Here is an 18,782-nt window from a genome sequence, read left to right on the forward strand (position 1 = left end):
ACATAAGTGGGCATGGTCGTTAATGGACCGGACGTTAATGGACACGGACAACTATTTGTCCAAAATCAAATTGGACAATGTTGGACGGCTCAAAATGGACGTGGACAGCCCATTTTGACAGCTCTACTCTTCAATCATCTCAATCTACACATAAGAGTATATCATAACAAGATTATTTTGTTTCGTACATTTATTTTCTAGTTCTTAAAAAATCACTAAAAACAAACATAAAAATATTATGTCATATATATTTATTTTGTATATAACTTAAGGCTTAGAAGTGCCCACCACTTAGTGCTCCACAACGGGTAAAAAAGAAAAACCTGATGATATAAGTGCTTTTTCTTTCTTTTGAATACTGTAAAATATATATATATATATATATATTTTCACATTTTTACTATTTTACATTAAATGCTTCGTAGTAAGACTTTTATAAGGGATTAATTTTGCTCAGAACAACCAAAAGAATTATGAGTTTGAAATGCATCTTGAGTTCGAGAATTCCGAATTTGTTTCGAATGTCTTTGCTAATTTGGTTGCTAATTTTGAGTGTTTTTAAGTATAGTAAAAAACTTTATGGATATGATAACATAACATGATATATGTATAAACAAATAAATGCGACCAATTGGTAATACATAAAGTGTACAATAATGAGAAGGGCCCATGGCCAGCTGTGTAGGAATGTACAAGAAATTGGAGTACGAAAACTTAAAGTAGCAAATAAGTAGAAATGTTCTCTATATATTTATATGTTCAATCAATGTACTTATGCTTCTTCCGTGGGTAACTATATTTATCCCTTTTACTTCTTACTCATAAAATTTTCCAGACTCAAAACTTCTTCTTAGATAACAAAGATAAGTGTGTGAAACTAAAACAACAGTAACTTATATTCCTTCTGTATCAACATTACAACTAATCTAAAAATCAATAATCATATAACATGTATTTTGAAAGAAAAATAAACAGATAGAATATAATTAGAGCAATTTATAGTTCTGACATGGTGCACATGTGGACGTATAACCTCTATTATATTACAAGTTTGTTAGGTACACACATATTTCTCTTGTTATAAAATAAAATAACTTCAATTGACCTAAATTCACTTTGCTTTTTAAACTCTATGATGGAAAATTTAGATCTTAGAAAAGAATTGTTGCATTGGATGATATAATTGAATTAGTTAATTCTTTTTTACCAAAACTGACAGGATTAATCGATAGAGTTATAAATAAATATAAAACTGTATTTCGAACATTGGTANTTTTTTTTTTTTTTTTTTTTTTTGTGTGTGCAACTGATAATCCTTGAGAGTATAGGCAATGGAAGATAGTATGGAGAGTAAATAAAGTGGACCGTCAAAACCCATAAGAAGAAATGATTCAAATGAATGGAATAATATTCTACACATCTTCTAACTATTTCTGTAAAAGCATATTTCTATTTTGGTTTTAGTTTTAATGCATTAGAGTCAATAATTAGAAACTTTTACATAATATGTGCAGTGTAATGTAAATGCCAATGCTTCAATTCAACGAAGTATATGTACACGTCGAAATCAACTACAATTCAATAATATTTATTACATAAGATTTATCATATATTAATTGAAAAAAGAAAAACCACATGGTTCTCTTAAAGACAATGTACATGATAGCAAAACACATTTAAGGATGAGAAGGTGTTCCTTCTGTTTTTTTTTTCTTCTTAATTTTCAACTTTCGAGAAATGAAAGCACAAGATGTAAAATAATAAAATGGAAACAAATAATACATATTCAAAGTTCATTCTTTATCCCTCTCCTCTTCTTCTGATTACTGGCACCTGATACACATATTGTCAAGCTTAATTTAATTTATACTTTTACATGCATATTTTTTACTCATTCATATACATGCATGCATGATAACTGATACATTATACATATTATATAGAATTATATAAACATATACATATATATCTATGTTTATGCAAGAATTAAGTAAAGCGACCCATGTATGATATTTTATGCATTATGTCTTTTTTGGCTTATATATGTATTATGGTTCGAGACAGAAAATAAAAATAAAGAGGACATCATACCTTGATTATCCAATAATACTTTCTCAACTGGGAAATCTTGTTGTAGGAAACCCGAGTTAAAGTTTCCCTGCAACAGAAATAGAAATTTTAAACTTCTAGAGAAGCCAAAGTGGTAAGAAGACGTATAGCTTGTGGTCACTGATAAAGTTATAATTTGTGACCATGAAGCAAAAAAAAGTAATATGTAGAGACCTTGAATATTCTTCTTGTGGAGTAGCTTCGAGAGAAATCATCAAGCCGTTGATACCCATCTAGATGTTGCTTATACGCTGAAAATTCTTCTCCAACCGGCTGTTTAATATTTTGGGGAATATAGAGAAATATGTAAAAACTCATTTATCCAATAATAAGTTACCATATAACAGATTAACAAATAAAAATAAAAATTGGCGTATATATATACACATATGTATGTATAAAATGTGGCTTCAGAATTCATAATACCAATGAACTAGCGGTGTCATCAAGTGAAGAGTTGAATTTCTCACTACATCTTTGTTCTTTATGAACCTTCTTCTTGTTCTTGTTTTTGCACCAATATAGCGTGTTCTGTTGGGTGGGATCTTCAGGAATGGTCTCTTCGCGGTAATATGGAGGCCCAGAAGATGCATCCGACACCATTGAAGAATCTTCATCATGTTCCTGTCTTGTTTCTCCATTGTTATCATCTAGACGATGCAGTGAAACAGAAGGAGAATGGTCTAAGTACATTGTCCAACTTGAGTCTCCCGCGTCGCTGAAATCTAAATCCGATATATCCATTTTCTTTTTATTTCTCCCAAAAAACACTCTTTTTTTTTTTGTTATTTGTTTTCTATCTCTCTAGGTTTCAAGGCCTTTAAGAAGAGGATATACTCTTTCAGTGCAGCCAACAAGGGTATTGCTTTAGAAAAAAAAAATATTTATAACCATATATCTTGAGTATTTTATTTATATTTTTAAAATTAAAAAATAAATGTATTTTTAAAACAAGTAGTGGTTTTTTTTTAGTCACGATCTAGTTCAAAATAATTAAAGGCAATATGAACTTTTAACTCAAAACTAATACGTGATGATGGAGAGTTTCATATAAACAATTTTATTTCCGATATATGACATTTTACCAGATGTTTTTCGAGATAAAAAGGCAGGAATAGCTCAATATAAAAAAAAAATACCCTCAACTAGACTTATTACCATTTGAAAAAAAAAAGAAATTTGAACGTTCAATTCAAAACCAATCAACAATAATTACAGAAACCATTTGTTCAAATCAAATTTGAACGTTTAATTTGAAAAACTTTTATTTTGTTAGAGTTTGTTTGTAGCCGAGATCATTCTTTCTTTTTGTTTGTTTTTCCACCAATAGAAAACTAACCAATATCATAAGAGTTTGAAATGATGTGATATTTTTATTTTTGACATTACTTTCTTTCTTTTATTTGTTCTCCAACCAATAAGAAACTAATACATATCATTAGAGGTTGAGATGATGTGATCTTTTTTTGTTTTCCAACCAATAAGAAACTAAAACATATCATTAGAGGTTGAAGATGATGTGATATTTTTTTGACATGTTGTGTGAGAGAACAAACAAAATTATTTTGCTTTTGCCGTTTCAAGTCCAAACATGCAGATCAAATCCAAAACTCAAAAAGACAGAGAAATAACATAACTTAAGAAATGTTTTTGTCATGTAGTGTAATACTCCTTTCGGACACTCTTAGCTTGCATGCAGTAGATAATCGACAGTTGGCTCACTGATTATGAACATTGGGCCAATAGGTTAGTGGTAGTGGCAATAGATGTTTACGTACTATTCATTTATATCCCATCTTATACTCTTTTCACTTTACACCTACACCCTACACCATCCATTATAGGTGCGGTGCCTATCTACATATTACAATATTTGGTTTTTCAGTACATAACTCGGTTAATCCCATTGGATACTAGATTAATTACAGTCTTCTTAGTTTAATCCAATTTGTTATCCGAAAGATTCTTATATCCATTGTGTTATTATAGCTAGAAAGTTCGAGGACTTCACTCTTGCTTGAAACTAACTTTTGGCAATACATGTTACCACGTACATCATTTTTCTTGAGCAGTTTATATATGTATCAACCCATTTTGAATCATTGTATTAAGAATAAATACATATTTGACCAGTTGATTAAACTATTTTTGTTTTCTTTTTTGACTATAATAAGTATCTGAAAGTCATGTGACCTACTAATTTGTATTGCCGAAAATATGTGATCTAGAGGTTTGTAGTGCCACCACGATGTCATCTATTCACCCTCAAATCATCATTTTGGCTTAAGCAGGGACCTATAACGAGTACGGCCATAGCAAATGAAAAAAAAAATGGTGATTTACTTTTTGTAATTGATGAATTTGAATGCTATAAAAGTTGATATTACAATGTCAACTTTGATTTATTTTCTTGCACATAGTCCTTTCTAACCAGCATTTTCTTCACCAAACTTTGATAACCAATCCTTATACAGAGACAATTAACTGTACTTGCATTGAAGAAGATTCGAACCCTATGCTTTAAGGACAGAAGTATATCATGGTTTCCGTGTTCCTAATCTATATTCTAGAGCAACAACATGAGTTACACAAAAGATATGCCTGAATCAAATCAGCTGATTTCACTACTTCAAAACTTCTTTTTACTGTTACTACTTTTGCAGGGTTCTTTCTTGCATAGCCACAGAAATTACCTATCTGTCTGTGGCAATATCATTCAACTGAGCTGTTCACTAGAATGCTTTGTAGTGTCTATGTTTGTTGCCATTTTCTCTTCTTCTCTCTCCATAAGTTTCAATTTCTGACACAAGAATATATATTAAGATATCATCACAACTTCTATAACCAAAATCGGATGTACTTCTCTGGGGAATGATCTTGAAAACTAAGGAAAAAGGAAAATTACTTTAGATGGTGCAAACATGTTTGCATAGAGCTTAGCGTCTCTCTTGTTGCTATCAGCTTTAGTCTGTTTCAGCGTCTTGTGAAGAGAGTTCACTTCCCTGGAAATTTTAAAGTGTCATTGCATAACAGGCGCAGGAGAAATATGAGGATGCAACAAACAACATACGCAGCTTCTTCTTTTACCGGTTTTCAGGATCAGCCTCTAGAGCCTTTTTTATATCCATTTCTGCTGAAATCAAATCTCCCAACTCAATATAGGATTGTGCTCGCCTATATAAGGCTTTTACATTTGGGGACTCAATATCTAAAACTTGTGCCAAAAAAACATGAGATCTTGTCATCTTATAGCAGTAATTTACTACTCAGTCTACACAGGCACACAGAACATCTACTGGATGTTAAAACTACTAAAAGATTATAAATTGCATAACTAAATCAAAATAGGAAAGCCGCCAAGTCTCATTAGACATGAGTCTACTTCTACCTCCGAACATAGACTGATAGTTTCCAGAAAATTGTTTAGTTTTAGACTACAGGCTGCACCATTTAAGAAGCAAGATACTCTCAAAGCCTTCACTTTCTTTTCTTCATCACCTTCAAATTTACCATTCTCAATATATTCTGCAGCCTGTAAGCATATGAATTATCATGTCAGGGATTCCAATGGTATATGTCAAGTGTTTGCTCAATGTCTCCTTAGTATTAAATATGGCTACTTTCGGATGTAAATATATGGCTACTTTCAATAATAGATTTTCTGATGAATCACCTTATTATATTTCTTCGTTGCTCGCTGGTACTTTTGATTTTTGTATAGCAGATTGCCTTCTTCTTTCCTTCTGTTAGCAGTTTCTATTTTCTCTTCATTATTCATCTCCCTTGGTGTTTTCTCCTATTCTCAACGAAACAACAGAAAAACTTCGTGTTTAGAAGATTTGAAATAGTCACTTTCCATAAGTAATTTCATAGCTATGTTGCGGATATAAAATAAAAGTTATGCAAAATGTTATCCCAACAAAATGAAGACCTCCATATCCAGAAAGATTACTATGATTCAGCTTAAATGCCTGTTTTGATGAGGGAGGACACTTCAGATTTTGTTAAGCAATAAACCAAACAATTTTGCTGTTGTTCGAAACTATGGACATAATAAAGAGTTATCAGAACAAGAAACTCAGAGATCAATATCAAGTACTTTCAAGTCCCAGTATTAGCTATTACCTTGACAAAGTCTAACATTTCAACTTCATATATAAGAGTTGAACATTGTGGGACTTTAGCAAGGTCACACTGGACTTCCAAATTTCCAAAACCATACTCAAGACTTATTGTCAATACCGCCTTTTCCCCTCGCTTCATTGTTGCAGCAGATTTGTCTAAGCCAGAGATCACTTGCTCTATAAATACGAAGTAAGAAATTCAAGTTTGTGTCAATGCTGAAATTAATATACAGTTAATAAGGCCAAAAGATTTATTAGAATACATGGACTGACCTTCATCTGTTACAAAAACCAATAGCTCCCCGTCCCCAAGTCCTTTCATTTCGAACGTAGTTTCGTCCTCTAGCTTTGCAACATAAGTGACTGCATTGAAATTTCAAACTACGTCATGCTTGATTGAAAGTAATCACTAAGAGAGTTCTCTAACCCATTCTGTCTAATGTACTGTCTAATGTACAACCATGTTTCAGATTCTAGTCAAAACAAAAGTTGTGACTAAATCTTCCATGCACACACTTACCAGTGACAGTGGCACCATCATCTGCAACACTTGTACCTTCACCATCTCTCAGAATCATCTTAAAAACCTTCGAATCACCCACGACATCAATAACAGGTTTGTAGGAAACCAGCACTACATCAATATTTAGCACAGAATTTGGTGGAACAGCATTGATATTCCCACTTGAACTTTTTCCTTCTTCTCCAAACCCATCTGTACATTTATCAGATTTAAGCAGCGGATATGCAATAACCTAAGACTTTAAAAGTGACATCACCACATACATTGAGGCTGGACAATCAATTTGGACTTTTCTCCAGGACGCATGGTTACAATTGCCAGTGGCAATGCTGGACATAGATGACCTGAAAACCAACACATACCTATTTAGAAATGAAATGAAAAAAGACTACTTCATAACTCTATACACTGTAACTTAAAGTCAAATGCCATCATTCACACAAAACTCAATGCCTTCATACGATGATTTGGACACATCGGTACCATCAAGAAGCTCAACTTGGTACTTCACTACAAAAAATGAAAACAACATACTGGTCATTATTATCAGCAGTTCAAGGTGAGTCATACAAGACAACTAGACATGAGATACATACTAACCAAGAACTTCATCCAAATCACTAGGCTTCCCATTCTTATTGCCTTTCTCTACAATTCTCTTGATAACACCTCCATCTCTACGAACATCAACAACATAAATCCACGAGAAAAGTTTGATTTCAAACTGAATAACAGAATTTGGAGGCACATTATCATCACATCCGTCAGCTCCAAAACCTTGATCAGTAGGCAAAGTGAACAATGCAATTTATCCTCTTTTCATTGTCATAATACAATCTCCTAAGCTTCGAAGATCCCTAAATACAAAATCACTGAAATTGGATCAGTCAATCTACGAAAAAATAAGAAGATAAGAAAGGAAACAAATCTAACCTTCATCATCCTTTAGAGTTAGAGTGACAGGTTCACTCTTATCTCTAGTTGAATAGAAGATTCTACCATCAAGAAAAGTACCAACGTAATGAACTACAAACAAAATTCGTTACCGTTTCCAATCATCTGAAATCGTGAATGCGATTTTGATTTCTAATCAAAAGGAAATCAAAGATAAACTTGTGGTTTCATCACTTATTTCAGGAGTTTCGTAGCCAGTACCGAGTTTGAGAAGCTTCTTTTTGATGCCGGAGGCACCGATAACTCTTTCTTCTCCGATTTGGGGAGGATGAGTTGATTCGATGACTTCTCCTTCTTCCTCCTCCAGTTCTTCGTCTTTGTCGGTAACTTTGGCTGCTGCTACAACTACGGCCGATGAATCCATGGCGAATTTTGAAGGATTGAAGTTACAAAGTGCGTCGAGTTCGCCAAGGAAAAAATAAAGAAGAAATGGATTAAATTTGTCTTTAAGAGATTAATTTAGCTCAAATTTATAATTAATTACAAAGTAGCCCACGCCATGCATGCTTTATGTATGCACTAGGTAACAGTCTGCGGATTGCTGTATTAATTATGTTACTTAATTTTAATTAATTTAATAATAATAAAGTATGCGAATATTTTTAAAAATATATCCTTTTCACCTATCTATTTTTAAAAATATCAATTTTTAAATATGCAAAATTATAAAGTTTTATAAGATTTATAAGATATTTTTAGATATTACCTACTACTTAGAGACGCGATTCAAATATTTATAAGGTTTTGAAAGGTTATTAAAAGGTATTTATAAAGTATATATAAAATACACATTATATATATAGGTAGTTTATGTATATTTTTCTAAGATTACACATATTTCAGTTTTTAGTGGCATTTTTAATATAAAGTTTTTAAAAGGTGTATTTTTTAAAAGTGGTATTAGAAAAGAGGTTTGAAATATCAAATAATTTTCATTACAATATCAAATTATATAACGTATTTCAATATAATTATACATGCATATTTCTCGAATAAATTATTTTTTTATTGTTCAGCTTGCATAATAGGCCCATTTATGAAAAAATGTTAGAAATACCATTTTGACACTCTTTCTCAAAAATACAACTTTTTGTCATTTTCATTTTTGCCCTCTTTCACACAATTATAATGTATTAAATTAACTTATGAATTTTATTTTTTAGATTTGGATTCTCTATTTTATATTTAGGATATAGTTTTGAGGGGTAGAGTTTATTATTTGAAGTTTAAGGTTAAAATTTAGTTATGTTGTATATTAAAAAGAGTACTATTGAAAATGGACAACGAAAAAGGGTATTTTTGCAAAAAAAAAGTATAGTGAAAAGGGTATTTGTGCAAATGCCCCTAGTTTTATGTATTTTGACCATTCAAGCTAAAACAAATACTGTGTATTGTACATAATAAAAATAAATATTTACTATGATATTCAAAAATTCAGTTTAAGTTGTTCATATAAACTAATACATAAACTAAAGAGTTAAATTAATTAAAATCCAAATTCAGTTTAAGTTGTTTATATGAATTAAATACATTCCCAATAAAATCATATGAAATTATGAAGTGCAGTCAAAATCTTTAAAAAAATTCCATAGATTAATTTTATCTTTATTTTTTTTATATTCTATTTAATTTAAATTCTATTTCTAGGTTTAGTTCTAATTATTTTCTCTTTGTAGTACAACTGGATTGGAAATGGAATATCAAATCTTCTTTTATATAGAAAATTCATTAGATTACAAAACTTGAATTAAATAAACATAATAATAATATTTATATAATTATATATATATATATATATATATATATATATATTTTCTCAAAAGAAAATATATTGATTTAATCTGGAGCATTACAAAGTTGTTGTAAAAGCCAAGTAGGCTTTGTTACAGATTCAACATAATAATCAACATCTTGACAGCCAAATTTTGCTAAGGAATGTGCAGCTGAATTACATGATCTCCTTATAAATGTACAATCACAGAAATGAAATTTTGATCTCCAAAGCTGAATGTCTCTTAGTAAGTTTGAGAGAGCAGCATTTTCCTGTTGTCCATTAACCAGCTAAGTAAGTGTCTCACAGTCACCTTCAAATATTATCGAAGTATATCCCCGAATCCAAGCATAATTATATATATGTTGGATCATAAGAACTAAATATAATGATGAGTACACTAAAAATGTATTTAAAATTTTGGAGGTAAGAGAGAATTAAGGAAAATTAATTTAATAATTTTATTAGAATAGTTTATTTCATTAAAACATTGCATACTTTTACAAATAAAATAAATATGTAAGAAATAATCAAACATCTAGATAAAGAATAAATATGATTTCTTTAGCTTGATTATCTTATTGTGCAATGATCAAAATTAATATTGTTTTGAATCTGCATGATAAGGTTTTTTGTATAGCGATCAAATTTTTATTATACATATGTAATTTAAAATTAAAAATAATAAGAAAACAAAGAAGGAATGAAGCAATACATAAAACAAAGAAATAAAATTGAAAACACAATATAAGATATATCCAACAAAATATATAACTAAACACTTACAATGAGTTTTCAACCCATGCAAAAACATAAACAAAACAAATAAAATATTTAGAATTTGAGATATGGTGGAGGAGGATGTAGGAATGATTATTAATAGGATTTGAAGTGGTAGAAGTTATATTTCTAAAATAATTTGATTAGAGGAGTTACAAATATAATTGATAGTGTGTTTAATTGAAAATGAATGTAGGAAAACAATAGTCAATTCACAATTTATGTAATTTCAGTTACAATTTAGTAGTAAATAGTGAATTTAAATTATGAATTTATGTATATGATTAAATGTCTTGAATTTTAAGTTTAATTAAAAAGAAATATTATGTTTAAAACATTAAAGAGAAAATTGACCAATAAGGAGAGAGGGAAACTTACTTTTTTATATATGTAAAAATGAATATTTACTATGATATAAACTAATACATAAACTAAAGAGGTAAATAATTAAAATCCAAATTATGTTGTATGTAACAAATTAAATATATCCCTATAAAATCATATGAATTGCAATCAAAAGCTTTAAATAATTATATGTTGGATCACAAGAACTAAATATAATGATTAGTATACTAAAAACATGTATTACAATTTTTTTGGAGGTAAGAGAGAATTAAAGAAAATTAATTTAATAATTGTATTACAATAGTTTATTTCATTAAAACATTGCATACTTTTACAATAAAACAAATATGTAAGAAATAATCAAACATCTAGATTAATAATCAAACATCTAAGTAAAGAAGAAAGATGATTTCTTTAGCTTTATTATCTTATTTTGCAATGATCCAAAATTAATATTTTTTTGAATCTGCATGATAATTTTTTTTTGTATAGCCATCAAATTTTTATTATACATATGTAATGTAAAATTTCTATTATCATATGTAATGTACAATTAAAAATAATAATAAGAAATGGAGTAATACATAAAACAAAGAAATAAAATTAAAAACACAACATAAGATATATCCAACAAAATATATAATTAAACACTTACAATGAGTTTTCAACCCATGCGAAAACATAAACAAACAAAAAAAGATTAAGAATTTGAGATATGGTGGAGAAGGATGTGAGAATGACTATTTATAAGATTTGTAGTGATAGAAGTTATATTTTTAAAATAATTTAATTAGAGGAGTTACAATTATAATTGATGGTGTGTTTAATTGAAAATGAATGGAGAAAATCAATAGTCAATTCACAATTTATATAACTTCATTTACAATTTAGTAGTAAATAGTAAATTTAAAGTATAAATTTATATATATGATGAAATGTGTTGAATTTTAAATTTAGTTAAAAATAAATATTATATTTTAAAACATTAAAGATCAAATTGACCAATAAGGAGAGAGTGAAACCTTACTTGTATATATATGATTATTAACTTGAAATATAAAATAAAGTTTTTATTCAATTATATCTGAAATATAGAGATGTAATTGTTAATATATGTCTTAAAAAATAGTATTCATGATACTTCGGTTCAACTACAATTTATAGTTTATATATGTTATATAATCTGATCATGAAAAAGAGAAAAGTTAAAGTAAATATTACTAAATATTTTTTATTACAATGTATTGTTGAAATGATTTAAACAGTATGTTACTATAGTAATAAAACCATTACTTATAGAAAAGTCAACTATATATTTTCGTTAAATAGTTAAGATATATTATATTTTTATATTTTTCTTTTTTTTTGGAAAATAAAAAACTGATAAATAGTCTAGAAAGAAAAGTGTAAGATCTTACTTATTTATTTGATGAATAATTTTATGTTTTCCTATATATTAATTTTATTGTCATCATCTAAAAGTAATAGTTAACAAAAAATAGTTTTATATATGATAAGTCAATTTAAAATAATTTATTAATATGATATCACGAAACAGTTTAACCAGTTTTATAAAAATTCATAAAAATAAAAGTGTATGAAATTGAATATATTTTTTATTTTATATATTTTGTCTCTATTTCTAATCATTTTAATATAAATAGTATGATTGACAATAAATTAAATTTTGAAATTATTGTTTTCTGTTATATCATAGGGTGATAAAGCAATTATGTTTTTTAAACACAATCAAAATGTAACTTATAAATTAATATTAAATACAAATTTGAGTTGTGTCTTGAATACAATATATATGATTATTGAATATAATGTGAGTTTTTTATATATTAGAAAATCTTTTATATTAAATTAGTCTTCATAAATTAATTTTGTTTCAGTTCTTACTTTGAAATGTATGAAACCATTTTATAGTAATAGGACAATTAGTTACAGCAAAGTTAATTAAGTTTTGTATGTTTGTTAAATAATTACGATAATTTAATTTATTTGTAGTTTCTTTTTTTTTGGAAAAAAAAAATGATAAGTATTCTAAGAAAAAAGTGTAATACCTTACTTTGATCGATAAATTATGTTGTCCTATATATTAATTTTATTTTCATATCTAAAAGTAATAGCTAACAACAAATAATTTTATAATATGATAAGTTAATTTTAAAATAATTTATTAAAACAATATCACAAAACATATATCTTATACTCTAAGTCTAACTAATTTTTTATAATAATTCATGAAAATAAAAGTGTGTCAAATTTAATATACATATTATTTTCTTCTATAAATTGTCTCTATTTCTAATCATTTTAAAATAAATAGTATAATCAACAATAAATTAATTTTGAAACTATTGTTTTCTACTATTTTTTGGGGGAGATAAAATAATTATGTTATAAAACCATTTTTAGGACATATATTTTAAAGACAGTCAAACTGTAACTTATAGAATACTATTAAATACAAATTTGAGTTTTGTCTTTAATACATTATATATGATTATTGAATATTATATGAGTTAGATATATATATATATGTGAAAATATTATATTTTTTTAAAATTAGGCTATCGTAAATTAATTTGGTTTCAGTTTTTAATTCAAAAGTTTGAAACCATTTTCTATTTTTATTTGGTTTCAATTTGTTTATATTTTTTAGTTGGGTTGAAAAGGGGGGTATGAGATTGTAGTTCTTTTTTTTTTTAGGTTTTATGGTGTATGATTTCATTATGAAATATATTAGATGCTAAAACTAAAAAATGGAAGAAACATATTTTTGTAACAATGTTGAAATTCAAGAAGCAAACTATACAACAATTATATATTTTAACAAACTATACGCCATATAAAATACAAATAAAATAAATAGAATGTTAAATTTAAAATTAGTGAGAATGACACCAAATGTCACTTGATAGGCAAAGTTAGAAAAAACCTTCTCTTATTATATAAAATTATTTATTAGCATTATTTCTATGAAAATAACTAAATTAAGAACGACAAGAAAGAAACCATTGATTAGACCATACCACAAATCCCACCTAGGTCCACCGAACGTGAGCATCTCTCCACTGCCTAATTCAAACTCACGATACCATACATCATAACACTTTGGACTATCTACGTATTCCTCAAAACTATGGCAATTAATATCGACCAGACTTTTGTCTTGGAAAGATTTAAGCTGTTTCATGAAACTTGCTAAGTTGTCTATGCGGTTTACTTCTCTCGGAAAAGTACATGCCCCCATTGGAGGACTGATAGCTCCAGTTGGCCCTCCTGTATACCCGCCGAAATAAATTTGTGATGCTCCTTCCATCGAATACATATGAGAGGGCCAGTAGCCTATCAAGGTCTTTCTCGTCATCAATAACCAGCTCTTTGTTTTGGAGTCCTGTATGATTTGGTGCATAGTTTTTATATACAGTTTGCTAAATTTACGTATAACTTGCTAAAAGTTAAATATAATTCAATTACTTTACTTTTGTTTTAGTTTTACCTGACCGACGAGAAGATGAACATCGTACTGCTTTTTGCCTAAAACACTAACTTTGTCGTAAACCATACCAGGGTAGATTGTTTTATGGACTTGGACATATCCTCCTCGACACAACGCGTTGTAGCATCCATTTTGGTGTTCGCCTGAGTCTGACTATTATATGTGTACTTATTTGATTAAGAACACAACAAAACCAAAGATATTTTGAATTAAAAGATAAAGTAAATATTACTTACTACCTACCGAGAATGTTGTTAGCCTTGGACGATCATCTCGGTACAACCCTGTATGCACCTAAAAAGACAGATCAATTGTGCCATAAGATTATAACTCGACATATGATGATTTTTATGAACATATGGATTTTGTACGTATAGTATACTTACAGCCCAACCGAATTGGATGCTGCTTATCATATCTTTTTCTCTGTGATTTAGCCAAACCCAAGCTTTGCTAAACTGATTTTTTAATACCCTTGGTTTGTAGATATTGAAAACCGCTTGTGCTCCACCGGATCTCTCTGTGGAATTGTCGAATGTTTTGATAATTGCATACTAACCAAAAAAAAATATTTTATCATGTCATTAAAACTTATGAAAATAAATCTTTTTAACCTTTGTTAAAATAATACTGTAGTTTAATGTCGTGGTTAAACTTACATGTAGATTAGCTGCTGTAATTGTTGTCTCCGGATGGATAAAGTTATTAGTGTAGTTACTTTGCGGTTTGTGAATTGGTACTTGTCCTTTAGGACAACGTTCTTCAGATTTACTACTAGTAATCATATCTGATGTTTCTGGCTCCATCGATAGCATGGCTTGAAACTCGACGCTTGGTCTCATCTAGGATAGAGACAAACAAACAATTGAGAGGAATATTTTTGATGGTTGATCAAAGCATCTCGATAAATTCAAATTCTAATGATCATGAATCTCTATACCTGGATTTGGTGATCCTTCATCGATGGATGTTGAAATGCAGGTTGCTTATAGATATCAACACATTCGTATTCTATTTCTCCCTGCCATAAAACAGTAGATATACATGAGTCAACAACATATGTACATGGAAACAAATAATGTATAAATTAAGTATCATTTTTTTTTCCTTTTCTTTTGGCTACCTGAACTGTTGGAGAAATATGATGAGAAAAGAAATAAATGAAAAGACACAATAACCAGTAAAAAGCCATAGATTATTGTTTTGATCCTAATCTGCTTTCCAAACAACATACTAATATACTATGTTGCATGGAAACTCTTTTCGAGGTGCGTTTCCCGTTTCCGAAACGTTTCGGAAACAGAAACTCGTGGAAACTCGGAAACAAGGCACAAAAACACGATTCCTAGAAATTTCTGTTTGGAAACACGATGTAAACTACATTTCCGTTTTGGAAACACGACGAAAACTTCTTTTTTAATTTGAAACTTAATAAATAAATATTTTTAAAATATAAAACTTCATTATAGATATAAATATATAATATTATTAGTGTTTTAATTCAACTATTTAATATTTATATTTGAAGTTTTATTTATTGAAACTTTTTGATATGGTTTTTATGTTTGGTGTTTTTATATATATATATATATATATATATATATATATGTATATGTGTATGTACATACGTTTCCAAAACGTTTCCATTTCCTAATTTTTGAAAAAAACCGTTTCCCGTTTCCGAAACGTTTCGTTTCCGCGTATCCGTTTCCGTTTCCATGCAACCTAGCTAATATATATATATAACCTTGAAAAAGTTCTAATTAAGAGTCTTTTGGTATTGACTATTGAGTCAACGTCATTATAACTCATTTAAAAGTAATAATAAAAAGAGATATGATTGCCAATAGAAAGTCAAAGCATGGTAATTAATTTCTAAATATTTCCACATCCGAATAAGGTAACTCTCAGTAACCACAATAGACTCTCTAATAGATTGCGTTTTTGCAGGATCTATTCTTACATAATATTCCCTAATTTACCATTATTATTTAATATAATTCCAAGGATTATGATTAAGGGTGTAAAAATGAGCTAGCTCCCTCAACTCAGCATAAGCTTGGATATTACATGAGCTAGCTCTGCTCAGTTACATATACGGTAAATTCGCACTTAGATAATTTTGATTGTCGGATACTCAAGAATATACAAAATCTAAATATTTTAAGTATTTAAATCATCACAAATATAAATATTTTTATATATATATATATATATATTAATATTGTGAGTTTATTTGGGTATCTGTTCAGATCAGGTTCGGATTTGGCGTTTTTTGAATTTTGAAATTTTAGAATCCGTTTGAATATTTGAAATTTGTGAGTTTAATTCGGCTCAGAATTTTCAGATCAGTTTTGTGTCGGATTCTCGAGTTTTAAGTAACTCGGATTGTCGGATTTTCGGATCAGTTTTGTAACGGATTCTCAATTAGGCCTTATTGGGCTTTCCACTATTTTTGCGAGGTGGCCCAATAACTACTGCTTTCCACTATATTTGCGAGGCGGCCCAATTAACTACTGTTCCAGTGGTGGTGGCAATTCGTGAAAAAAAAAAAAACAAAAAAGTAACGTCAGTATTTGTTGTTAAATATTTTAATTACCTAACGATTATCTTTTGTCGTTACTAGTTTTGAGATTAGCAACACGAATAATATTAGGATGTACATGACAAAAGTGCCCACCTTTGCCAGCGTAAACTAACTTGGATTTTTCCAAAAAAAAACAAAATAAAAATAGAAAAAATAAATTAAAAAAATATATATACATACACTTACTTACTTGCATTACATACACACACCTCTTCTCTTTTCTCGTTGTTTCCGCAGAAAGCAAAAAAATCTCTGATAAAACCAAAACGATGACGGAGTCACAATTATGGAATTGGATCTCGTCGCCTTTATCGATCTCTGCTCTTTTCATCTCCTCCGTCTTCGTTATATACGGATTTTTACTGAAGCCGAAGCGGAATAGTATCCGTCGTCACGATCGAACCGTCTCCACCGTCACCTCAGACGTCGGATCTGTTAATATCACCGGAGATACCGTTGCTGATGTTATTGTTGTTGGTGCTGGTGTTGCTGGTTCTGCTCTTGCTTATACTCTTGGAAAGGTCTGTTTTATTAATAATTTTGATAAAGCGTAATTTTAAAGGATTCGTAATTAGGAAGAAGGGATGGTTTTAGAGGATTTTGATTTCGGTGTTATGCGGAATGAAGCAGTGCTAATTATTTCTTAGTGAAAGCGAATTTGAGATTGCATTCGTTTGTGTTGAATTGAAGCAGTGTTCGTTCTGTTTTCGTGGATTTGGATTTGAAATGTTACGTTAGTAGTGATTGTGAAAACAATTTTGATGGTTTACACCCAATGCAGGAGTTCTTGAGATTTGCATTGGTCAACTCAACACTATTTTGTGATTTATATTAAAACGTTTTGGATACATTGCACGAAACCTATTTTGTCTTTGCACGAAACCTTTTTTGTCCTTTTACTTGGAATCATTTGTTTTTACGAAAACAACTTATTTTGCGGAATGCACGAGCTCTTGAGATTATTTAGCAGGGTCAACGAATACTATTTGATTTCAGGATACGTTAAAATTTGCTGTTGTTCTTTGAATTTAAGGGCCAAACTAGTTTACAGAGCAGGTTGTTAAATGTGTTATGGTTGTTCCTGTGGAGAATTAATTTACTATTGGTTTATATGCAGTCTACTTTTATGTGTCTCAGTGTGCTAGAAGTGCTGAATTGTATACTGTTTTGTGATGTTATAGGATAAGCGACGAGTTCACGTGATTGAAAGAGATTTATCTGAGCCTGATCGTATTGTTGGGGAGCTTTTACAACCTGGGGGTTACCTTAAGTTATTAGAGTTGGGAATTGAAGGTAAGTAAATTTTTTGTTGACATCTAGTTTGCTTTGTAGTTGTTTACTAGTTAAATGACGTCAAGGGTGGTATATACAGATTGTGTGGAGGGAATAGATGCTCAGCGTGTGTATGGTTATGGACTTTTTAAGGATGGGAAACGCATTCGCTTAGCTTATCCGTTGGAGAAGTTTCATGAAGATGTATCTGGAAGGAGCTTTCACAATGGACGATTTATACAAAGAATGCGAGAGAAAGCTGCTTCACTTCCCAAGTATGTTTCTTCTTTTTATAAATGCCTTCAGTTGTTATAGCCTATAGGCCTTTTATCCTTTTCACCTGCTCTACCTAGACACTTACTAGAATTTCCAAGGTGTTAATCCCAGTTTTATGAAATAGTATTAGTTTGTGTTAAAACATAATGAATGCATAAAACATCGTTTTTGAATCACTTATCTTAAAATTGTTCTTGTTTGGTTGAATCACGGATTTTTTTTTATATGAGGCAATTTTATGTACTGCTAATGACTGTTTCAACTTATATCTATACTCAACAGTGTTCAGCTAGAGCAAGGAACAGTTCTTTCTCTTCTAGAAGAGAATGGGACTATCAAAGGTGTGAGATATAAGAATAAAGCAGGGGAGGAACAAACAGCATTTGCAGCTTTGACTATAGTTTGTGACGGTTGTTTCTCAAACCTGCGTCGCTCTTTGTGCAATCCTCAGGTAACATGCTGTTTAATATTGATCTCTGTTTTCTCGTATCAGAGTTTACTCTCAGCTGATTTTACAAAAGCAAAAAAAA

At 29.5% G+C, this 18,782-nt stretch overlaps 1 protein-coding gene and 3 pseudogenes across 1 annotated transcript; 1 reads left to right on the forward strand and 3 right to left on the reverse strand.

Moving 5' to 3' along the window:
* Nucleotides 1,567-2,953, reverse strand: LOC104700832. The gene is made up of 4 exons (XM_010416426.2): nucleotides 2,536-2,953; nucleotides 2,284-2,382; nucleotides 2,092-2,158; nucleotides 1,567-1,833 (listed from the first exon to the last, which is right to left on the reverse strand). The coding sequence occupies exons 1-4, from the start codon at nucleotides 2,851-2,853 to the stop codon at nucleotides 1,787-1,789; spliced, it is 531 nt and encodes a 176-aa protein (XP_010414728.1). The 5' UTR covers nucleotides 2,854-2,953; the 3' UTR covers nucleotides 1,567-1,786.
* Nucleotides 4,826-8,112, reverse strand: LOC104704482 (annotated as a pseudogene).
* On the reverse strand, nucleotides 13,637-15,309 carry LOC104704484 (annotated as a pseudogene).
* LOC104700833 overlaps nucleotides 16,908-18,782 on the forward strand; it is a 3,385-nt pseudogene continuing 1,510 nt past the window's right edge.

The sequence above is a fragment of the Camelina sativa genome, chromosome 7, assembly GCF_000633955.1.
Source record: "Camelina sativa cultivar DH55 chromosome 7, Cs, whole genome shotgun sequence".
Taxonomy (NCBI): Eukaryota; Viridiplantae; Streptophyta; class Magnoliopsida; order Brassicales; family Brassicaceae; genus Camelina; species Camelina sativa.